Source organism: Apus apus, chromosome 2 (genome assembly GCF_020740795.1).
Source record: "Apus apus isolate bApuApu2 chromosome 2, bApuApu2.pri.cur, whole genome shotgun sequence".
In the NCBI taxonomy this organism is placed as follows: Eukaryota; Metazoa; Chordata; class Aves; order Apodiformes; family Apodidae; genus Apus; species Apus apus.
In genome coordinates, this window is record NC_067283.1 from 79,659,018 (window position 1) to 79,683,756 (window position 24,739).

The window sequence follows — 24,739 nt, forward strand, 5'->3', positions numbered from 1 at the left end:
CATTCTAAGTTACCCTTAAAATTACAGAGTCTGCACAAGTTTCAAGTGTGTGTGGTTACAGTTGGGAAATCAAGAAGGTGTAGAAGCTCTGTAATTACTAACTCTTTGTTTATGTAGGTACAATCCTTGAAATCCACCACCATGGTGTACTTTGTCACTGCTGCAGTTCTGCATAGCGTATCTATGTGAAGATACATATAAAACTGTGTACACATAATTAAAAAAAAATCCAGCACATCACGAAGAGATATTTAAAAGAGTAACATGAGAGCTACTGACCTTTCTGAGATAAATGTGACGGGCCTTTGCTTGAACAGATGTCTAGATACAAAATGAGAGCATGACACCATCAGTCATTTTTAGAGAATGTAATGCCACTAACTCCTCTGGATAGAGTTAGTGACTGTGATGTGTTGAGGCATCTGGGGCAGGAGGGTGTTTTGTGAGGGGGTTTTTTGCAGCTAGTAGGTAACAGTTCATGTATTTGCTCAGTTTTAGGAACGATGCATTAGGTAGTCAGAAGGATATGAGTAATTAATGTTCTCTCTAAACACCTTCAGTCTTATTGACAGTAGTTTTAGAAGTGTAGTGCTTTATACTAAACTCAGGAGAAGTGATGTCTTTCTAAACTATGCACAAAAACCTTTGAAGGCGTTCAGGAGAGTTGGCTGCTTATATCACCAAAGAAGCACCTTGACAGGAGTCCCAAAAGCTGTTTTGACAGGAAGCATAGGGGTTACATTTAAGTAATTTATTAAGGTGCTGTTAGTAACTCCATTAATACTATGCTGAAGTAGTTTTTGTATGTTCTTGGTTGACTGATGTGATGCACTCCGTGTTCATCATCTGCATCACTTCCTGTATCTTCCTTTTTTCATTTTTGTGTCTAAATATGATCACTGAAAACAAATTTTTCCAGATTATGCATCATTATGTGCCTGTCAGCTTTTTATCTAATGCAAGTTTCATGTTTATCTCTGTTTCTACACATCCATGACATAACCTCTCTATCTTTGCATACATACAACTAGACATTGCACCTCCTTTCTTTCTCCCCAGCTCCTACCCCTCCTTTACCAATGTCTCTGTTTCTGGCCCCTGGTTCCAGCCCTCTGGCTGCTGGATAATGTGGCCGCTGGAGCACCCCCCGTGGAAGAGGGACAGGAAGGAGAGGTGTTGCTAGAGCTGACAGCTGTTGGGAGGTGTGTGAACAAGCAGAGGCTTGTGCATCTCGTTGAAGATCAGCAGGCTGACTTTTTTACACCTCTAGTTGCCCCAGATCAGAATAAGACCTCAAAATAGTCCCTGGTGTTCCTTGGAAAATAGAGAAGTGTGCCTGTAGTAGAACTGACAAAGGTGTCTCATGATTTCTTGTGGCCTATAAGAAACTGCCAAGTATTCTGTTGCAGAGCAAGCTTAACAGTGGATATGTAATGTTTCAAAGCGAACTTGACCTGTACCCTCCACTCTTGTAGCTTGGTGGCTTCTTTGTCAATGCACCACATGCAGACCACGGGATCAAAGCATCTAGCAGTGCATTGTATCTGCAGTGCAGCTCATATTCTCAACATCTTTTAAACTTGGCAAAATAAAGCATTATTAACAACCAAGAAAAGCAACTCCAGAGAACTTTCTCTGCAAATGTGCTGGTTTTCTGCATAATCTGCATATTTGTTTTGGTAGTAGTTATCACAGTGTGCCATATTGTATCTCCTCCTCTTTATATGATCTTTATATTGGTAGTTAGCATATAGGAAAACAGTTTGTAGGTTATTATTTCATCTTCCCACTCACCCCATTTTTGCAATTAACTTGAAGTTAGTAAGCGAGCTATCTGCAATTGTCCTGTTTTGATAGTAGGCATCAGGCGTATCCCTTTTCTTTCTTTGTGTTTCTACAAAGTTCCACTTTTGATTGTCAACACTTCTAAATTCAGGATAGCAGTAAAGTCTATAAAAGGATTTTGTAATTCAGAACACTGTCATAAAAGCTGTTTTAAACACTAGAATAAACAGGCAACTCTTAAGATATGTTTATTAATGTTGCAGAGTGGTTTACGAAAGCTGGAAGCAATGTTTCTTTAAGGAGAGTAACATCCATAAAAATTGTAGCTCTTCTAAGACAAAACCTTTGTATACTGCTTCTTTCAAGAAGTTTCTCTCCTCAGAGAGGATGGAAATCGAAATCGCTGTGTGGATGGGAGGTGGGCAGAAAGTTCTGTGTGATATTGCTGCTTCCTCCTGATGGGTTTCTACAGTGTTCTTCAAGAGATATATAATGGTTCATTTATATTCTCTGTCCAAGGCAAATACCTGCATGCAGTGCCATGCATTGCTGCAAAATGTGTTGTATTTTCTCTTTCTTACAAAAGCCACCTAGTCCAAGACATGAGATTTTCATCCTATGAATTTCAGGTGCACTGTTTTAAATTGTTCTTTTTCTCAAAGGAGGGGAAATAAATCCTTGCCCTGAGTATTTCGTATTGTAAGAGGAAGTCACTCTATGGCAATACTATAAGTACTGTAATAAATAATGTAATAAAGCCAGGAAATAGGCAACAGTTTGGGTTTTGAACTTTAATCAGTTTTACACCGTGGTTGAAATACTAGTTTTTCTTTAACTCAGTCCTGCGCTCTGCTGTGCATACGATATTTTGAACATGAATCCCCCATGCATGCTATTTATGTTCTGTATGAAATGGCTCCCAAACCTTGCTCTAATACTGATGTTGCTGTGTCACCATCTCGTGGCGGAGTTGCTGTACGGTAGTTAAATACAGGCATGGAAAAAGGTGAAGTTTCTCAGTGTGTGTAAATAGCAATTTTTGTCTGAAGTTATTCCTGACTTTTTTACAAAAATGAAGCCTCTCTATTTTCCTTCAACCATTATCTCCTCGGGATCTCTTAAGTAAACCATTTTCTCCTGCTAGAAAGATCTCCAGTGCTATTCTCTCTGCAAGTGGGTTGTGAACTCAGTCCCATGTAAAACATCACTGTACAGTTTTGCTTTATAGACTGAAAAAGCCTAGTTTAGTAGGGGAAAATTTGCTGTACAGGGATCCATCTCTGTTTTGAAAAATATTAGGTGTTAAGCAAATTTAAAAGCAGTACTCTGATTTTAAGTATGCACTATTATGTCTGTCACTGATGGGAACAAAACTCCAAAGTAACACCTGAGCCAGGTGTCTCAACACCTGTGGCCATTGTACGTGTTCACCAATATTGCCAGTGGCTTACACAAATGCAAACATATGTTCAAAAATTTTAACATCTTTGTGGCTTTCCTTGTATCAGGAAATGAGTCACATTAGCACATTCATATTCTACAACATAACGATGTCTTATTTGTAAAAATGAACATTAAATCATAGCTAATAAAATACAATACATAAAAGGCAGGAACTTCTCACAGTAGAACAGATTGCTTAGAGCCCCATCAAGCCTGACCTTGAATGTCTCCAGGGATGGGGCCTCTACCACCTCTCTAGGCAACCCATTCCACCACCTTCATATTAAAGAACCTTTTCCTAACGTCCAACGTAAATCTACCTTTCTCCAGCTTGAAACCGTTACCCCTTGTCCTATCATTACATGCCCTTGTGAACAGGTCTTCCCCAGCCTTCTTATAGGCTGCTTTCAGTGATGCATTGAACATTCAATGGGTTATGTATCAGAGTAAAATGACTATGGGATTGTTTATGGCCTACTTGCATTCATTCTGATCAAAAGTATGTGTACTGAGCAGTGAATTATGTGAAAAATAACTTGGTAAAACTGGTGCAGAATTTATTTCAGATTCTGAATATCTGCATGGTTATATATCCATACCTTTTACCAGTTGGGTTGACATTGACTGGTCTGCCTGTGGTTTTCCTTTCTTCTGTTGTTTAATGAAATATCATTGTTGTAGATGCTTTGTCTACTACAGCAAATTCTTCAGTACAGTTCCTTTTTATTTTATTAAAAGGACTGAACAGGAATAAGCTAAGGTTTACAAACAGTCCTTTCAACATGAGCGAAATAAAAATTCATTAAGGAAATAAGTGTGAACATCAAGACTTTAAGAGCTATTTTTTTCTTTTTTCTTTTTTTTTTTTTTCTCTAAGTTGGATAACCATCTCTAAAAAATCATCATAGTTTACAGAACAAAATGAAAAATAAGAAAGAAAAAGCATAAGCAGTACATGCACAAAATTAAATATATTTGTATCTGTGGCCATCCTGTGGCAACAAAAAAGTACTGCAGGTTTTTTTTTTGGAAAAAGAATTATAGGAAGAAAGGAGTTTGGGGGTCGGTTGCTTAATTTAGATTACAGCTGTGCCCTGAACTCAAGTTTTTCATATGGCCAGAAGTAATTAAGTAGTAATTTCTTCTTTAACTGCTTCTGCAGACTAGGAATTGCCACTACTGAAGAGGATTTATTTGATTAAAAAAGATGGAATTAGCCCAATATAAAATACAGGGGAACAAGCACAGATGTCTGTAGCATAGCAGCAGCTATGTGATTACTGGAGACAACAGCATTACAACATAATTGGCTTGGAAGTTGATAAGGCTTTCAAATGTTTTCAGTCAGTTTCAGCTTTCAAATGTTTTCAATCAGTTTCAGTTTTCAAATATTTTCAATCAGTTTCAACTTTCAAATGAGTGATGACAAAACTTGTTGGGTATTTCTGTTTTTATTCCTCAGCTGGAAAGTCGTTGATTCCAGGCAAGACTCCAGACCCAGAATAAATCAGTGCATTTCAGAAACACTGATGAATTTATTTGTATTTCTTCAAGAAATGTCCCACTTCAAGGAACAAAACCCTGGCAAGGTAAGCACTCCCAATTAAGATTAACACTTTGGTGATACAGATTTTTAAAAAAACAAACACCTGAAAAATCAAATACACATTATGATACATTCAGTCTTGAGTTTCTGCAAAGTTGTTCCTGTGCAGAATACAGCCAGGTCGTCAGTAAGCAAAGCTGGTCACAGTAATGTTTACAGCATGATGGTCCCTCCCCTTGCAGCTGCTGGAACCTCACCAGTCATTCAATGGAAAGGAAATGTAAAACATCACCATTTAGTTAAACTTGAAAAAGCAGGAATAGCGCACAGTTCCCCAACATACACATTTTATTCCCTGTAAGTTTAGTTTACAGAAATAGCTGCACAAGTATTATATGATAGAAGGGAATCCTTCCTATGTGATTGTGGTAATGTTTCTTTTATACAGATATAGTTGTTTGGGTGTTTTTTAACTGGAAAGAACCCAATTCATGGAAGAGGCAAGCGGCAAGCAAGAGTAAGGTTTCTTCTTTCCTACTAGGAAGAAGATTATTATGTAGTTCTAGACAAAAGTGAAGCAGCTTTCTTTTCCAAAGAAAAATGTAAAATATGTAGAAGTATGTAATGGCAATAGTGGATTTCATTTTTTATACCTGTATTGCTAATTTTAAAAATATAAAAGGAGATTAGGAGGTTATTCTCCCTCATTTGGTCTCAGTTAACTTTACCACAAAATATTTCATGGAAACAGGCCATTCAGAATTAGCACATTGGTAGTACATATGGCACTCAAATTTTAGGAGTTTAGGCTGAAAATACGTATGAGCAACAGAATGAAACAAATTCCAAAGATGTATAAATTATGTGAACAGAAATTGTGTGTTTAGGATAATATTTATATGAAAAATAATTATGTATATATTGAGGTAAGGAAATGTGGTATCAGCATACACAGTTCCATAATTTTGCCACGTAGTAACATGACACAGTAACTGTATGTTTAGATACAATGCTGATTTAGAAAAGCTGATTTTGACAGCATGTTTTCCTTTGTTTTTCCTAACCTCATTCTCTGAGCCACATCATTATTTTACTGTTATCATTACAAGCAAATTTGGCACTTACGCTGAGTGCAAAATTTGTTTGAATCAACCATTTTATTGCAATTCAACTCCAAATGGATTCTTTCTGTAAACTTCCAACAGATCAGTTCTGTACTCAGCACTGTGCAGTTGTGAAAGATGCACTCTGTTTCAGTCCCAGCAAAGGCTGAATCTCAAGCTTTATATTGAAAATTTAGCCCAGTCAGTTGTTAGAGGAGGGCTAGGGTAGCCAATAAGCATCAAGAGAATGCTTGCCAGCATATGAGAGGGAACAGTTTCATGAAGCAAGACAACAGGGCAGAGAACTGTACTCATTGGAAGGATTATCTTGCCTTTGTAAGCATGCAGCAAGTATGCAGTGCAGTATTTCGGTTAGTAGTTTGGGGTTTTTTATCCTGCATACCAACTGTTTAGCCTTTTTTTCTGTGTGTTTTTCTAATAAAAATAAATAAATCTCGACTTTTCCACTGCATACTAGATTTCATTTAGTATGCAACATCTTTCTTTTGCAAAATGATCTAAGTGTTAATGGCCAATTTTGATGTTTTTGCCAGTTTTGCCTACTAGTCTGCAGTGTATGTACATTTTTCACTGTCTTGGGGAGTTACATTCCTGGAGTTGTCCTCTCTTATGTCCTGTGTAAGTATAGTCTCTTTTTCAGTCCTGATTTACGTATGTGGTTTCTTCATTATTTGGTCTCTGTATAGGGAGTAATACTTTGTTATTATTTTTAAGTATGTATGTATGTATATATATATATATATTTATATACACAAACTCACACATGCATATATACACATGTACATGTAGATGTAGGTTCTGACAAGTGCTTTTGGTCACATGAGATTCAGCTTACAAGTTGGTTTTTTTAGTTTGTTTATTCTGGCACAAAGTTGCATAGTTGTGTTTCTCAGATAGAGATATCAAAATCAGACCAAATCAAGATAGTGATAAATGTTACAGTGATCATAAATTGTGTCTTATTGGAAGTAAAAAAAGTGTCAGTTGACATGAATACAATGGTCTCTTCTGGGATGAGAGGGAATGGCTCCTGGAAACTGTATTTGACATTAACAGTTTCTCTGACATGGGCATTTTACGGTGCTTTTTAATGTAAAACTAATTGCCTTATGTAAAAATAGTAGTTGTCTTACTCAAGTGCATTGTTTAATATTTATTGAGTAACTTCTTATCAAGTAATATTTCAATACGATTTCTCTCTCTGTCTTCATTTTTATCACAGTATTGTGTGCCTTTTTATGTCCCTTCCTTAAGTGCAATGAATTTGGACAGAAAGTATGCAACAAAATTAAGGCTGTTCTGATTAAACTAGATTTTGGAATAGTGGAATATATCAACCAGAAGAAAAAGGAGAGATCTGGTGAGTAATTAAGTATAGTCCCAATGTGTCTGTATGCAAATAAGATTTCATTAACTGCGTAGACAGTTTGTTTTTCATGTGAATTCAGGTGTAAAGGTATTTCTTGCTTCGAACCGTTCTTAGCTATATAAGGAGAGATAATGTATGTAAGGTTTTGTGAATGAGGATTACACACAATTATCCAGAAAATTGTTCCCATGTAAAAGTAATGTGCTGGGATAAATACACTGCCTGTTTTAACAGTATGTTACAACTGTGCATTGTACCAGCAATGTAGTTTAAAATACAGATATGTATTGCCAGGGAGTATTATGTTATGGTGAGCAACAGAGACTTCTGAAGCAAAGTAAATGAATGTGTTGGAATGTATTTCAGAGCAACAACTTCTCCCCCGCTTTGGCTGCCGCACGGTGTATTTTGAGAAATGCCCAGCCTCTCAATCAGCCTTTTTCCCCTCACTTTAGTTGCATATTCCATAAATTATGCACTTTGTCAACAGGTGAAAGTTTACGGTACTACACAAGCTCTGTGACTTGGAACGCACACTGAACCTCAGTCTGTTGTCATGAGTAGGATATAAAATATCTTTTTTTCTTTCAGAAACAGCAAAAACAAAACCCACAGAGGATGACAGTGAATTAGACATATCAGCCCTATGTCCTAAGGTGACTTTTTTTCAGTCAGCCCTATCTTGCTTTTAAAATCTATATAGATAATGGAGAGTATCTAGACTACTGTCTCTCTTTTCTGTAGAAAACTTTAACCTGCCCGGGAGGCTGTGTTCCTGAACTAAGCAGTATGCTTTAAAAGTGATTCATAGTCTTCATCTTTAGGCTTATACTAATTAACTTACTGCACTTGCGACTTCTGACCTTCAAGGTAGTGGTTTATTTGGCCTACTAAACTAGGAATGTGTTTATATTGGCTGTGAAATGATTACATGGGAATTTAATAGCAAAGGCAGCTATTTTTATTTGCAACAGTGAAACTGCAGTTAGAGGGAAACATTCATGGCAAACCTGTGTCATTTGTCAGATACTTACGTGATCACTTGTCTGATAATTTTTAGTGATAGTGTAAATCAGTATATTATCTATAAATATCTTTCTAGATATGTATGAGAACACTCTTAATATCTCCTTTCTCTCAATATTCTAAATAACTGTATGGCGAAGGATTTTCCATTATAATCAGAACACCAGTTGATAATAAAAAAAATCAATTTCCTAGGAATTCTTGTGCAGTACTTGATCAGTGATGTACAAAGTCGGACTGTGACAGTGATAGTTTTGAAGGTGTTTTTGTATTCTGAAAAAAAAAAAACACTTATGTCCCATGGGATAAAAACTGGTAGCTGACATCACTGAATATTGTTAGATAATGTTTATTTTATTTAGCTACTTTTTTGACTGCCTTATAATGCAGGGGTTGATCCTAGTTTATGTATTTCTTTACATTTATATGTATTTTGTGTTTGCAGCTCATTCAGCTTTCATTTCAGTAGGATATTACTTTGAGAATGAATAATTGTAATTTTGTATGCTTCTTCAGTGTAACACAGCTTTAGTTATTACAAAGAGGGATGCTTCAGTTCTAAGTATTGTATACTATTATTTTCATGTTTCTACAATTAAAGCTTAAACAGGAGAGAGTTTATATTGGTATGACATGCAAGAGGCTTCTTTTTCAGTATCTAAGCATTGGTTTCCTGTAGTGTGATTTTTTGAGCATAAGAATACCATGTGTGGGACTTTTTTATGTTTAGGTTAGTCCTGCAGTTGTTGCCAAAGAGCTGTCAGTGTCTGACACCGATGTCTCAGAAGTCTCTTGGACCGATAACGGGACCTTTAATTTATCCGAGGGGTATTCTCCACAGACAGACACATCTGATGGTATGTAATGGCTTTATCTATGTCATCGGTGAATTGCAGTCATGTAAGTTACCTGAAAGCAATTAGAGAATTCTAGGACATGATTTTGGTTTGGTTGGTTTTCCCCCTACAAGGCATTTAGCATTAATTCCAGTGTTTAGATCATTGTGTGATAGAGATGTCCTCATCTTAAAAGCAACTAAGTACATCTGTAAGCATTTAAATAAGTAAGTAGGGGTGGGTAAAACTGACACATTCAATATATGCTGGACTTAGCTCTCTCTTCTGCTAAACTTGTAAAAGCTAGTAAACCTTTTAAGTTTATCTCAGTGCTTCTGTGAGCAGACTATGTAAGGAAAAGATGAGGAAGAAAAAGTGAATACTTTTAATTGCTAAAAAGCCAATTAAATAAAGCCTTATTAGGTTTCGTTACTAGAATGCTGATGAAGATAGCCAGCAAGGAACCTAAATGAGACGTGAAGACTAAGACTAGGAAAAGATTGTCAAGCACTTGTCTTGGTCTTGACCAGATCTTGGCAGTTCTTATTTTTCATAGACGAAGCTTTCAGTTAGTACTTTGCCTGAAGAGATTAAGGACAAGAGCAGTTTGGTGTGATCTTGTCAGTGGATTTGTTGCTCTGCTTGTCTGGCAGAGCTTTCTCCTCTTCTAGGAAAATGTTCACTGAAAATGAGAAGTGGAGTGATACCACTTATCATAAAGGCCAGATTAATAATTTGAATTATTTTGTTAATATTTCAAGTTGTATATAGAAATAATTGTATAATCACAGTTGTAAGCTGGAATAAGCCTTTGTCATTCATCTCATCTAACCTCCTCTTCAGAGCAGATTCAACTCAATCAAGTTGGTCAGGGCTGTGACCAGCTGAATTTAGAGCATATCCAGTGACAGGGATTCAGCAACCTTCCTGGACAGCGTATTTCAGTATTTGATCACCCTCATGATGAAAAGATTTTTCTTACAGTCAGTAAGAATTGCCCATATTTGAGGTTGTGTTAATTTACTCTCACCCTTACACTTTGCCCCTCTAAGAAGAGTCAGGCCCCATCTCCTCTGTACCTTCCCCTTAGGTATTTAAGGACAACTATGTGATCCCCCTTTTGCTCCTTCTCTGAAGGCCAAAAAAAGCCCATTCTCTTACCATGTCCTCATATGTCCTTTTCTTCAGCCCCCTAATAATTATGCTGGCCCTCCAGAGGACTGACTCCAGTCTTTTGTTGTCTTTCTTCTACTGGAGAGGTCAAAACTGGACAAAGTGCTCCCAATGTGCGCTCTCAGGTGCTGAATAGAGGGGGGGAATCCCTTCCATTGAATTTCTGACTTTGGTTTTGGTAGTATAGCTGAGTATGTGGTAGACCTTCCTTGCTGCAAGGGCATGCCCCTGAGTTGCTGTCCACAGGTCTTTTTCTTGAAAGCCGCTTTCTGTCTCCTTGCCCCCAACTTGTACTGCTGCACAGGTTGTTCCATTCCAGATGCAGGACTTCGCATTTTCTTTTGTTGAATTTCATTATGTTCCTTTTCAGCCTGTTCATTTCTCCAGCCTGTTGAGGTCCCTCTGAGGGCCCTGTCCTCCAAAATATCAAATACACCTCCCGCAGCGCTGTTCCTTTCTGCCTGTGAACTTGCTGAGAGTGCACTCTGTTCTGTCATCTAAGTAATGAATAAAAACATTGAACATTGGCTTCAGTACCTTTGAGAGACACCACTAAAATAACTGCCCTCCAGTTGGACCTTGTATCACTGATCACAACAGTTTGAGCCTGGCATCCAGCCAATTTTCCACCCACCTTACAGTCCACCTAACTAGTTTGCCCACCAATATGGCTGTAATGATAACGTGGGAAACAGTATTAAAGGTCTTGCTAAGTGAAAAGTAAACAACATCCACTCTTCTCCCCTATGGAGCATTTCAGCAAATGGTATATACACACAAGTGCAAGACCAGACGGGATTCATCCAAGGACTGTCTCATCTCCTGTCAAAACTCTGTGCATTTCAGCTACCACTCCGCACACAGCACAACCCTTCTTCCTCACCTTCCAAGCCTGTTCTTCCTAAAGAAAATGGAGAAAATGACGTATGAGGCATTTTTAGGATTAATTTCGTTAGCCCTTGTCAATGCCTCTATTACTTGTTTTCGTAGAAAGTAAGTTCAAACTGTTGGTTTTTTTTTACCTTCTAATTCAAATACTAAATCAAAATATTACCTTATGCTCATTTAAGCCTCTTCCACAGGCCATGTGCTGTACAGTATGTTTCACACATTTCTAATAACAAATATTGGGCCATTAATGCAGCCGTAAAGATCTAAGGTTTTATTTGTTTACATTCTGCTTTTTATCCTCTTGAAAAAAATGAAACAATCCTAGTCATCTGTAGAATATCCTTTTTCTGATTCCTATTTAATACAAGCACTGGCCAAGAAAGGAGAACATGCTAAACCTATTTAAACAAATGTATTAAAAGCTGTTAGTACATTTCTATATGCTTACATATTTATCATTTTTATATATGGTGAAAAAAGAGTTTAGAGACTGCTGTCGCATTGTACATTTTAGGAGTTTATGTGGTTGATGTATTTAGAACTGGCCATGCTAAAGATTTGCATGGGTTGTTTCATAAACAGCTATATATCATTTCAAAAAGATATTTTACTCAACTAGCTTTCTGAGATAGGCTGATTCCAGGTGATTTGTTGTACTAGATTTACGACTTCAAACCCATGTGATTTTAGATGTCACACACAGCTCCTCTGCACTGCAACTACCAAAGGCTACCAGAGTCTGGATTAGTAAATGTATTCAAAGGAACAGTTGCTAATCACATTTTTACATTTGGCTGCTTTTTTGGGAAGCCTTTCATGTTTACTAACACTGTTTCCTTCTGTTAACCCCGTAATAGATTTTGACCGACCTAGTGATCATGAAGAAGCTTTTGCTAGAGACCTTTCAGAATTTCCTTCTTTAGAAAATGGCACCGGGACAAATGACGATGAGGACTCAAGCATCGGCATCCCCGTCCAGCACGAACGGAAAAAAGAACAAACGTCTTTCAAGGTGGATCATGTTTCCAGACAGAGTAAAGAGAGACCGTCCACTGCAGGGCTGTCCTTGCCGTTGACCAGTGACCAAACCTTTAATTTAATGAGTGGAATTGCTGGGGATGTCATTGCTGCTGCAGTGTCTGCTGCCATCAAAGACCAGCTGCAGGCCGCACAGCAGGCTCCCTCACACGCAGCGCCCAGTTTGAGCGAGGAGACAGACACAGAGGAAGCTGATGATTTTGAACTGCTTGACCAGTCTGAGCTTGAGCAGATTGAGAAGGAATTGGGACTTTCACAAGGCCAAGAAGCAGAATCCCAAGAAAAGAAGAAATCGTCAGGCTTCCTTTCAAATCTGCTTGGAAGTCATTAACCTAGAAATTGCAGCTGATAACATAGAAGAAATGAAACACACACACAAAAAATCAAATGCAAAAAAAAAACAAAAAACAAAAAGGAAATTTTAAGCTGTAAGCTTTAACTATCCCTCTAGATGTGTTGTAATAATTTCCCTTATGCAGAGTGAATTAACTGGAAAAATATCAGCTGATACTGATAGCTTAATGTTTTCAGTAGTTATACCTCAGTGTAATAGCATGGAAATGAATTATCTATCCACTGTTTGGTTGCAGATGAGTGTTGGAGAGGTCAGTTGTTCAAAAGAGTTGGGGGAGAGTTTTTTTTTATCTTTTTGCCAACCATGTATTTTGGAGTCCTGAGCCAAATTTTTTACATTGGCAGTTTGCTTACTCTTGGTTGCCAACCATGGAATACAATTAATGATTCACACAGTGAGGGCGAGTTATCAAAGGGTTGCAATGAGATTTACTAAATCTCACCTCCTTCAATCATCCCTGCAGTTAGCATTATGTGTAATGCATCTACTACATATGAAACACATTAACCAGCACAACTCTAGTTTAAATATGTGTGCAGCACTATCAAAGATCTTGATTTCATACTTAAAACCTTTGAATTATTTTTGGATATGGTGATGCATTTCCAAGGTTTTTGCTGGTTTAGGCTTGTAGAGTTGTAAAGTGGCATGCTATTTGACCGAAGGCCTGCTGTGTTACTTGATAGAGTCTGGTCCGTGGCAGTATTGCCCATATAAAGTCAGCCAACACATTTTTACATTTAAGAGTTAATATCATGTAAACCGAACAACCTTCTTGCGAGCAGGTGAGGGTAGTTATTTTTTTGAATAGGGGTTAGAGTTTAAAAAAATAAAAATAATAAAAGAAAAGGGTTTTTTAGGTTCAGCTTTCTCAATTCAAGATTCTGTGAGATTTATGATTTTTTCCCAGGACAGCTTCTATCAGTTGCAACAAAAGCTGTGTTGCAAGCTGAATCTTTTTAAGATTACAAGTATTCAGTGAGGTCATTTGCTATAGAAGACACTCAGAGTCGTCTTCTTGGCATTTAAATTAAATTTAATTTAAAGCAAACAAAAAAGAAGTCATTTAAATTATTTGCCAGCTTAAACTCCACACATGCTCAGAGAGTAGCCTGGGATCTTAAGCAGGTAACTTATTTAACTTTTTCTAGAGCTTTTTTGTTCACCTGTGACAAAATTGAATTGTAATACCAAGCAATAGCAATCAAAGAAATAGGAAGAAGTAAAGCTAGTTTTTTGAATATGATATCAAGTGTTAGCAAAGTTGAGGGACCATGTCAGCTGCTACTACTGAAGTGATTTTCCATTTGCTGGCATTTGAAGAGGTGAATACTGTCATCTAGGACCCTCCAAAAGTACAGCAACAGATTATGAAAATCTTCCACTAACATATATGTGTAGGTAAACCTGTGTTTAAAGTTAACTCCATTTTAATTTGTTTTTCTTTCTGAGGTGAAAAAAAAGGCCGATGGCCAAAAAGAGTGTAGTGAAAGGAAAGATGCTGAGAATTTTTGACACTGACTTTATTGTTGCTTGTGCTCTTGTGTCAGTAACGCATATTGACCGTGTTTGCTGTCCATTACCAGTAAAAAAGTGAGCCTGTGCCTTCACTATCAAGTCCATTACAAAGTAAGTGAATGCTGCATATAGATCCCACAAGATGGCAGCTTTTGAAACTATAACATCTTAACATTAAAAAAGTTTATGGAAGTATTAAAAAAACATGGCCACATGTTAAGTTTCTTTTTTCACTTCCCTAAGCCTGTCCTTCCCATTGAAAAAACAAAAGAAGCTTTTGCTGGGAAATCAGTCACTTTATAGGCCATTTAAATGTCTCAGATGAGTTGAAAGCCTTGTTTCCTTGCTGCATGCTCAGGACGGTCTGTAAGTTAGAAGAGTACGGCTTCCAAGTTGTTGATGAAACTTCATAGGACACCCAGACAACTGTGCTTCCTTGAAGAGAAGCACTGGTGCCAGGAGGTGAAATGGGGAGAGGCAGGAGGGAGGGAGGGAGCGGTCAGTCATTCACAGGCCCTTCTAGAGCAGGTTGATGGGATGGACTAGCTGGCTATCAATGGTGGCATTATAAGAGCATGCACTTTATTGTTGTTTTATGAAGAATGCTTGTGGTTATAAAAGTGTGTAATGCAGGGGCACTCTTCTTGAATAACAGATTAGATCAAGAAGTAAAAGCAGTTGGAGGAGTTTCTTGGACTTTTTGTAAATGATCCATTTTCTGGTTTCAAGATAGAAAAGTAGCTTGACTTTTCTGCAGTACAAGTCTCAATTTATTTTTTTTCTTTTTCCAGAAAGAAAAACAAAGCAAAACTTGGAACAAGCAAATCATTAAAGTTTAGGGGCATAATTGCTTATTTGAGTGTCTTTAGAATTTTATTTTTCTGTTCTCATGGTAGTCAATTACATTCAAGGCCCTTAATACTGTGTAATGGGAAGGAGGTAATTCCGTACCATTTAATATTCCTCCTCAGGTAGGGCAAAGATGCTTAGTTTTGCAATTACCTCTTCCCTCCCAAACAACCACACATAAGAAACACTTCTCTCAGACACAGTACATTCCACTGCCAGCAGTTTGACAGCAGAACACAAAGAAACAGTTTCTCTCCTTTGTGAGATCCCTTCCACACTGCCTTCAGTTGGAAATCCCTCAAGAAACCTTCATTTTGCTGTATTCTAGCAGCAGCCACAAAATAGCAGTTAATTAAAAATTCCTGTCAAAATGGTCCACAGCATCTTTCCAACCCGAACACTGGTCGTCGTCACCTTCCCATCTTCCAAAACTGAAGACACGGAGAGGAAGAAAGACCAAGCAAGCATGAGGTAGCACGTAGCTTTGAAACATGAAAGCCTGCTTGCGTGCAGGTTCCAGTCAAAAGTCAATACAGGCAGCCTAGAGGGCAAGAGCAGAGTGTGGACACGTGAGCAAGTGCCCTGGGAGCGACACAGGGCAGGATCTTGCTGTGGGATCAGTTCTGCCTGCGTGACCTGGTGTGCTCTGGCCTGGTAGTAAATTGAGGGTGCCAGGTCTTTTTGCAGTAGCGTGGTGAAAGTCCTCACCCTCCCTCGCCTTGCAGTGGCTTCTCCATGCATCCGGGCTGGAGGAGAATGGCAGTCAGGACTGTGGGATGCAGTGCAGTCCTTCGCACTCGGAAGACTTTCCCGTATGCCGTTCCCTCTGAGTGACCAGCGGAGCGGCCGCCGTGGGATCGGTGGCCTTCAGCGTGTCAAACCCGGGGTCCGAGCACCCATCTCCAGCACGCTGGACTTCCCCTGCGCCTGCACCGCACACCTACCTGCCACGCGTCAGTTTGTCTGGGGGGAAATAAAATGCTCGATGCAGAGGAGGGGAGAGAATCTTAACCCAAAGTAATAGGATATGAAGAAATACTCGGTTTTACTTGTTTTGTTTGCTTTGCACTTTTTTTCAGACTGTTTACGCAGTCTGAACAACCCCCCTGCGTCTCCCCGTCTGTTCTCAGCACGTGAGCAGCGCAGCAGCCTGCAACCCCCGCCCATCCAGGTAACCAGAAACTGGAGGATTGCAAAATGTCTTTATTTAAAATACTTTGCAGCACTTTACCTAGCCTGATGACTATTTTGTAAACATGGAATTATTATATTGATTGTTTGTAAAACCATTTAATAAATATGTGTTAGTTTTTATCTTTCACCATCTCCAGTTGTCAATTTGTTTCCAAAATAGGGGGGTTGGGGGGGGGACACAATGCCAAAACAATGCCACAACCCAACCCCTTTTTATTTAGGTTCCGCTGTTGCCTTGTGTATGGCATCACAGAACGCCAGGTGGGAAGACACCTCGAGGATCACCTGGGGCGACCTCGTTAGGTAGGAACACCGTTCAGATCAGATGGCCCAGCACCCTGTCCAGCTGAGCCTTCAGCGTTCGGCGCTGGGGAATCCATCACTTCCCGGGAAGGCGATTCCCATCTCCGGGTGTCTCCCTCCCCCCGGCCCGCACCCAGCGAACGCTCCTCCCGCCTCTCGGCCTCACCCCTAGCACTGCCGAGGCGTTTCCGGCCCGCTGCCCAGGCGGGTGGTTCTCATGTGGGCAGCGGGGGGGGCGGGAGGAGCCCCCGGCCCGGCCCGGCCCGGCCCGGCCCGCCGCGGGCCCTGGGGCGGAGGAGGCCCCGCGCTGCAGCCGCCGGGCGGCAGGGGGCGCTGCGGCGGGGGCGGGCGGGGCTTGCCGGGACGGGGAGGGAGGCCCGAGTCCGCCCTCCCTGCCGGGCCCCGCCGGGCTCCGTCTGCCCGCCCGCCGGTTCCTGCTGCTGCTGCTGCTGCTGCTGCTGCGCGTCCCGCCGGCGGTAGGTGCGGTGCCGCGGGGCCGGGAGCGGGGGGCGGCGCTGGGCTGCCGCGCCCAGGGTGCGCGGGGCAGCGGCCGGATCGGTGAGGCCGGGCAGGGCCGGGCCAGGCCAGGTTAGGCCAGGCCAGGCCAGGTTAGACCAGACCAGGCCCGGCCAGGCCGGCCCAGCCCGGCTCAGCTCAGCTCCAGCGGGCGATAGCGGGGGGTGGGTCGAGGCCCCGGGCGGCCCGGGGTGGGCTGCGCGGCCTGGAGGTGTCGGTCGCTCTCCCTGAGGGCGGAATCTCCGGGTGAGTCTTGTCTGAGTCACGTTTGGCGGCTGGAGGCTCCCGGCTTCCGCCTCCACCCTCTTGTCTTTGGGTTTGTTTTATTTTGTTCTTTTTCGCGGTTTTGACCCCTGGTTTAAGTTGTGCTGTCGCTTCTGGTGTCCGTATAATAAACACCCGCCGATCAGTCAGGCCTTTCTGTCTGGTGTCAGCCTTAGGAACGCCAGCACAATTTAAACTCCCAATAAAAGCAGCTAAAATCAGCCCTAATAAAGACCCTGTGGGGAGAACCAGATGCTTCTGGAAGGGCTTGGCTGTGCCTTGAGCTGGAGGTTTGCGAGTGCCTCAAGTTTTGATTTCCTGAGCCACAGGCAGGGGCAGATTCTGTGCTTCGGTTCTGTGCGTGGAGATGATAGGTGAGTAATGGGAAGTGCTGGTGTGACTACACGGGATTCTGTAGGTGGTTTTTCTACTTCATGGAATTCGGATTGTAAACATTATTTTTCCATGTAGTAGTAAGATCTGAAGGTTTGTGGGTTTGGATACTCTCAGTTATGTACCTCTTCTTCTGATCTGTTTTGTGGTGTTTATTTAATCACTCCCAGGGTAAGCTAGTGTGTAGCTCCTGTCTACCTGTAATGGACCAGATCAAACAGTTCTGTCCCTCAGGTTTTTGCCAGGAGTTTGTGACTAACAGCAAACATTAATCTGTTCCAGTTGGATTTGGGCTGTAAAATACTTGCTTGGGTTAGGAAAGGGATGGAGAGCTCTACAGGTGGGAGGGAAATGCTTCAGAGAGCAATCAGGATCCCTCAGTGGGCAAAGGATGCATTTTCCTCTGAAACAAAAAACATCGATTACACTGGATGGATGGTTATTGAATTTCACATAAAATAGTAGGACCTTTATATTCTGTTTATGCATTTTCTTTTACTGTGGGATTACAGATAGTCCAAGCAGTAAACTAAGAGTCCAGGCCTAGTAGTGCAGCTCAGCTGGATGCTGGGAAGTGGAGGAAGGCCAAGGGTAGGAGTAGCTTCAGGTGCTAGATCTAGGCATGACTGACTGCATCTCCAGAAAAACAGTTCTGTGGGGTTAAGTGTTGACAGTACTGGCCCTGCTTCAAAATAGCTGAGAGGGTTTTAAATGCAGTAACTTTTTTTTTACGTTTGATAAGGCTGTAGAAAATGGAAAATAGACATGAAAGCATGTCTTCCCTTTTTACCCTTATTTTGGAGCAATCACTAGTCTCCTCAAACGCCTGTCGTTGGCAGAATATAAGCTTCTTCAGAACCTTTAGTTGCTGATATTCAGTACTGCTTTGAAAGCTCTGCACTTTTTACTGTAGGGCAGGGAACTCTCATTTGGTGTACGAGGCCTGACAAGCACAGGGGGTGCTGGGTCCAGGTGTGGGAGGGCTCTGATTCTGCTGCAATATGAGTAGTCTCTGATCAGTATATCAAAACCTTTTTCTATTATTACTTAATTTCTTACCAATTTTTGTTCCTTCTAATAGATAACATGCCGTTTGCTAATGCTGATGTTTAACAAATCTTAATTCTGTACAAGAACTATATGTCTTACGATGCCTTACATGGGTGCTGTCAGGATGTTGTGTTTGGGGTTTTTGTGGCTGTTACTTACCTTTGTAGCATGATTATTGTTTTTTTCCCCTGCTTTCCAGTAATGGCAACCTACACTTGTATCACTTGCCGTGTGGCTTTCAAGGATGCTGACATTCAGCGTGCCCATTACAAAACTGACTGGCATAGATACAACCTGAAGCGTAAGGTTGCTGAAATGCCTCCTGTCACTGCTGAGAATTTCCAAGAGAGAGTCTTAGCTCAGAGAGCAGTAGCAGAGGAGCAGAATAAAATCACTGCCACTTACTGCACAGTTTGCAGCAAGAGATTCTCCACTTTCAATGCCTATGAGAATCACTTGAAGTCTAAGAAGCACCTGGAGCTGGAGAAGAAGGCTGTTCAAGCTGTCAACAAGAAGGTGAAAATATTAAATGAGAAGAACCTGGAAAAGGGACTGGCCCCGGAGAGTGTAAACAAAGATGAAATGAACGCAGCTATTCAGCAAGCCATCAGAGCTCAGCCGTCTTCTTCTCCCAAGAAGACACCTTTGCCTCCTAGTACTGCAAATAGGTCTCCAGTTTCTACAAGAAGCACCAGCTTACCACAGAGTAGAGAACGACTGGAGAAACCTCCACGTCTGCAGTGGTTTGAGCAGCAAGCAAAGAAGCTGGCCAAACAACAAGCAGAGGAAGAGGAGGATGTAGAAGAAGGTAAGGCGGCAAACATACTGAGGAGGGGTAGCTTGGGGTAATCTATGTAGTTGTTGGTTTTGTGTAGAAGCCTCCTTATGTTTCTGTAGTAGGACAGCATTTTTCCATCACAAAAGACCTACCTGTTGGTTAAATTTTCAGCTTAACAAAGGAGTTAAGGTTGGCCCATGCTTGCAGTCAGGGTCTCTGTGCTATTGTCTGAAATGCCAGCTGTGAAAAATGCTAATCCGTGTGAAGGTTGAATATAAACAGTTGCTAATCTGAGCGCTATTTCTCGCATAAAATTCCAGGGGAAGCTTCCTTTAAGGAAGGTTAGCATAAAAGTTACCTAAAACTACTTATGAAAAATAGCTGAACAAAAATCCATTCATGATCATTTGCTGTTGTCCCATCTATCCCTTTACTGATCTGTTGAAGGCAGGTGGGAGTGGAGTTGATTTTGGATTTTTTATTATTATTTTGGTTGTGTTTTTTTTTACTTCTAGCAGTATGATCAGTTTGTTAGTTCCTCTCTCCATTTATGAGCTCTGCAGTAATCTTGCATATGTGTAAAACTGCAAGTGTACTAAAGTACTGTAACATAATGTAACACAATACCTGTGACAGCTGGCTTTGTTCTTCTCTGTTGTTAAAGATGGATGTTTGAACAGGCATGTGTTTTCCCTCACTGCTGAGTCACTGATGGAACTGTGTATTTTCATGATTCTGAGAGAGTTGTATTGTTTTTAATGAGCCATGTTTGTGTCATGTGCTGTATGGAATTAAATTCAAGGCTTCAAACAGCAATAAGGTGTTAATAGGTGAGAAAACAGAGAAGAGAAAATACTGGCTCTGCCAACTTTTTCATGAGCAGAGTTAAATTTCACTGTGCATCTTAGAAAGAAATGTGTTTTATTGGCAATGGTATATTCTCACACCTTGAAGTGACTGTGTGGCACTTAGCTGTAAGAGTAGAAAATGCAATGATAACTTTTTCTAACTTAACTGGAACTTGTTTTTCTTGGTAGAAGTGATCAAATATTTCTTTCATTTCCTTTAAAAGACTGGGAAGACATGGATTCTGATGAAGACATCAGCTCTGAAGAAGAGATGGAAAGTGTGGGAGAAGAAGAGGAGGAGCAGGCAGAAGCTGAAAGCACTCCTGCTGTTGGGGCCATACCAGTTACAGACTGCTTGTTCTGTTCCCATCATTCAAGATCTCTCACAAAAAATGTGGCCCATATGACAAAAATTCACAGTTTCTTCATTCCAGACATAGAGTACCTTGTGGATCTCAGAGGACTAATCAAGTACCTCGGTATGCCTGTAAATGTTCATTGATTTGTTGATCAGGGTAATTATATACTGATATTGCTTATTTTCAATTGGATATTACTTAAAATGCATTTGGAGGTGTTTTTTTTTGTTTAAAATCTGGTGCTGTCTAGTTCAGTATTTGATCATGAACAGAACCACAGGCTTTCTGAGGAGAGTGAGAGGAAACCCCACTGAGCAAATGTCCTGTGTGCTGGAGGTCTCAGGTAGTTTTCTAATGTTGAGAAAGCTCTTCAGCTGACAAGAAATTTAGGACAAAACTGTTTCTAAAGTATGCGTATACACTGTGTTATCCTTTTCATTCTGTGATTCTATGTGGTAGACTTGACAGCGTGCTAGGTTGGACTTGATGATCTTGGAGGTATTTTCCAATCATAACTATACTAATGAGTCACAAGTATTTGCCTCATGGGTTTACAGTACTTGTGAGAGAGCTAAAAGCTAGGAAAGAAGTATCTTCCTTGAAGTCTACAAGTAATGATGAGAATAAAATAATTTTGGAGTATCAAGTAAAAAACTGTATTGGAAGTCTGAAATTTGTTATTGAGAACACATAATGATCTAGTGACAGAACAAGTGGTAATGGCCACAGCCTGTTACACAGGAGATGTAACCTGAATATGAGAAAATACTTCTTTATTCTGAGGGTAACGGAGCACTGGAACAAGGTGTCCAGGGAGGCTGTGGAGTCTCCATCCCTGCAGACATTCAAAACCCACCTGAACATGTTCCTGTGTAATCTTCTCTAGGGGATCCTGCTCTAGCTGGGGGGTTGCACTAGATGATCTCCAGAAGTCCCTTCCAATCCGTACTATTCTATGGCTCTGTGATCCATGCCTCGTCATGCACTTGTCCCTGATAGAGCTGTGTGGTCAAGGTATAGGAACAGCAGGGCTTTTCTGGAAATGAAGTGCTCAAGGCTCCCTCTCAGGCTTTGTGCCTGCAAGCTGGGAAGCCTGCAGCACAGAAATGTTAAGTATTGACTAGGGAGGCTCTATTCAGACCAACAGAAGTGTCAATGTTTTCTGCAGGAGACAAAATTGGTGTTGGGAAAATCTGCATCTGGTGCAATGAAAAAGGGAAATCCTTCTACTCTACAGAAGCAGTACAGGCTCACATGAATGATAAAAGCCACTGCAAACTCTTCACAGATGGAGATGCTGCCCTGGAATTTGCCGACTTCTATGATTTTAGGTGAGAATGCTTTTCTTTGAGTGCAGCACAGATGGGGACAGACAAAAGGCCAGTTGATTATTTCATCAGAAACTATTATTAATTCTTAAAATTTAGTCCTATTTTTGGTTCTCACGCTTATTCTATGTGGCTGGTTTGCCACTTTTCTAGGTAAGCGTAACAATATGATTGGTTCTCTTCTCCTATGACCACTAATACCAGTCCTACATGGAAATATATTTTGGATTCTGTTTTTTATGTTCGCTGTTGTAGGTTTCAGTGCACCGGCAAAGACCATAAAGGAGCATAACTGTCTCCCATTACCTTTTAGGCAGATTGTGGGCTTATTATCTACTGTTATATATAGGCAGGTGAAAGCTATGCATGGCAGTTCTGGATAGCTGTGGCTGCTCACCATGTAGAAACTATGTACTGCTACTCCTCCACAGGAGCAGTTACCCTGATCACAAGGATGGGGAAGATGGGGAGGTGCCTGGAGAGCAATCAACAGAGAGAGAGCTGGATTATGATGATGACACCATGGAGCTGATCCTTCCGTCTGGTAGGCCTGGGATTTGTGTTACAAAATACTTTCTCTGCATTTCTCATAGCTGCAGCCCTTACCTGCAGTGTAGGTCGTTGTTGTAAGTGATTCTTGTGGCAAGGGAGAAAGTAATTTTGCATCTAAGTGTCTTGGGTTTCGTCCTCACATTATTTTCAGTACCAAATAGTTCAACTTCTTCAGCTTTAATATATATGTGGTCTGGGCTGGGGGGTTCTTTTGGAACCCACTTTACCTCTTCGTTAACATGTGACTCTCATCATAAACTCTTAAGAACATCCACATCTTGTTTTAGTGCAAGTTGAAAGGCCTATAACTTAGGTTATCCAGTGTAGGTTTTTTGGCGGGAGGCAGCTGGTAATTAATTTAGTAAACTTGTTCAGTAAAATTAATTAAACAACCTTACTTTAGTCTTGTAAAGCATTTGGCACACTTGCTTGCTTTTTTTTTGTTTGTTTTGTTTTGGCATTTTTTTGTATGAGGGAACCTCAGCCATTTCATGCTGAAGAGTGCTGCCAGTTACAGATGATATCCTGAATGTCAGCAGCTTGCTTCCCTGGTTGCTTGAAAGAGCATTGCCTCTCTGCTCAGTCTCCTAATTATAATTTTCTTTTCTGAGAGCTGCCTGCTTGTTACCTGAGCTAAAGCTCTCTTGAACAACAGCAGTCTTCGGGTGTTTTTTTTCGAAGTAGAGTGCAGTACAGCAGATCCTACAGTAATTACACTGAGTTTCTAATAGTCCTAAAGTTTTTAATGTTCTGGTCCTTTAGAAAGCATTTGTCAGCATAGGAATTTTCCACAGTTTTCAGGATATGCTTGAATACTGCATTTCAAAAACTGTCGTGAATAATAAAGTGCTCCCTCCTCTGAACAGGTGCAAGAGTGGGGCATCGTTCTTTAATGAGGTACTACAAGCAACGGTTTGGTCTGTCAAGAGCAGTGGCTGTTGTGAAAAACAAGAAAGCAGTGGGTCGGGTGTTGCAGCAGTACAGAGCTTTGGGCTGGACAGGTCAGACAGGTAAGTGACAATGTGAAGTTTTTGCAGAGGAGGAGATTCTAGGAGGTTATCACTCTACAATTAAGTAGGTCAAGTTTGTTTCATGTTTGTGGAGTTTTATGCAGTAGTTTGTCTTCCACTCAGTTCCCTTTTATTCCTGACACAGAAACAACATGCAGTATGAAGTTGTGTGTAAAATTAGCATGTGTGTTTGTGATGTGGACTCTTTATAAGGTTTGTTGGTTCCTGCCTGTCAACACCACTCCCCTTGCTATTTAACAATGCAGCAGAAACCATTTTTGGACAGTTAGAGTACTCCTCCAGTTGGGGAGAAGTGTTAATGACGTATATCCACTTTTGAAACAAAATAAGTGCACATTGGAATGCAAAACAACCTTTTCCATTGATCATAGTCATGGGTATTTATAGAGGGAACTGGCCTTTCCCAAGAGAAAAGTGAAAATAAGTATACCAGTATGGGGAAAAAAAAAAGTGCTGATGTAAGTGGACAGATTGGTCCCGTGTAGGTAGGAAGTAACCTTACAGACATTGATCCCTTTCTCTTCCTCCTCTCTCCCTGCAGGGGCAGTCTCTGCTCAGCAGCGTGATATGCAGTACCTGCAGAGGATGAAGTCAAAGTGGATGCTCAAGACAGGAATGAGTAACAATGCAACAAAGCAGATGCATTTCCGGGCACAAGTCAGATTCTGAGTTCTCAACTGAGCTGCGTGGAACTGGTTTTGGAAAGGGGGATTTAATGGTTTCTGGCTTGAGAATGACATCATTAAAATTGATTTGGTACCTATCAAATGGGAATGTGTGTGGTGGTGTGCCTTTCTGTCAATGAGAAAAAGAGCAAGGAGGTTGTCTCTTCCAGTGAAATTATGGTTGGCCTGAATTAAAAAAATAAAGTGTCTTAAATGGAATATGTGGCAAAAAGATGTGTTCATCGTCTTGCTGCCCATCTTTGTGCAGTCCATTTATGTGGGGCAGTTGACATTGTCATTTGTCTGAATATCTTCAGTTTCCAATTCTGCAAAATGGTTGGGTCAAGAGAAGACCCTAAATCTAAGAGCTTGAGATTAAGCTTCTGGAAGATTTTTACTTGTGGTGCCAGACATAAGTTAGTTGGGTATATTGGACTTTTGTCTGGCATTATTGAGGGGCAAACTTGAGAGCAGATATTCTGGGAAGGTTAAGTGATAATTGTTT

The 24,739-nt window shown here is 40.6% G+C and overlaps 2 protein-coding genes across 3 annotated transcripts in view; both read left to right on the top strand.

Annotated features, from left to right (window-relative positions):
* RETREG1 (reticulophagy regulator 1) overlaps positions 1 to 16,272 on the top strand; it is a 63,599-nt gene extending 47,327 nt beyond the window's left edge. For both annotated transcript variants that reach the window (XM_051609564.1, XM_051609565.1), the window contains 6 exons: positions 4,691 to 4,817; positions 6,432 to 6,516; positions 7,121 to 7,258; positions 7,859 to 7,923; positions 9,024 to 9,150; positions 12,051 to 16,272. In XM_051609564.1, the coding sequence (XP_051465524.1) occupies positions 4,691 to 4,817; positions 6,432 to 6,516; positions 7,121 to 7,258; positions 7,859 to 7,923; positions 9,024 to 9,150; positions 12,051 to 12,562 (1,054 nt within the window). In that variant the 3' untranslated portion in view covers positions 12,563 to 16,272. The remainder of the gene's footprint in view (positions 1 to 4,690; positions 4,818 to 6,431; positions 6,517 to 7,120; positions 7,259 to 7,858; positions 7,924 to 9,023; positions 9,151 to 12,050) is intronic.
* A 532-nt stretch (positions 16,273 to 16,804) lies between these two features.
* ZNF622 (zinc finger protein 622) lies at positions 16,805 to 24,343 on the top strand. Its single transcript, XM_051612055.1, has 7 exons — positions 16,805 to 16,926; positions 18,873 to 19,481; positions 20,524 to 20,778; positions 21,827 to 21,989; positions 22,418 to 22,530; positions 23,405 to 23,548; positions 24,111 to 24,343. Exons 2-7 carry the CDS (start codon positions 18,875 to 18,877, stop codon positions 24,236 to 24,238), a joined length of 1,410 nt encoding a protein of 469 aa, XP_051468015.1. The 5' UTR covers positions 16,805 to 16,926; positions 18,873 to 18,874; the 3' UTR covers positions 24,239 to 24,343.
* The last annotated feature ends 396 nt before the right edge of the window (positions 24,344 to 24,739 follow it).

Coding starts and splice junctions, on each gene's coding strand:
- ZNF622 (XM_051612055.1), top strand. CDS start 18,875: ATGGCAACCTACACTTGTATCACTTGCCGTGTGGCTTTCAAGGATGCT. Junction 19,482..20,523: donor AGAGGAGGATGTAGAAGAAG/GTAAGGCGGCAA, acceptor TTCCTTTAAAAG/ACTGGGAAGACATGGATTCT. Junction 22,531..23,404: donor GGAGCTGATCCTTCCGTCTG/GTAGGCCTGGGA, acceptor TCCTCTGAACAG/GTGCAAGAGTGGGGCATCGT.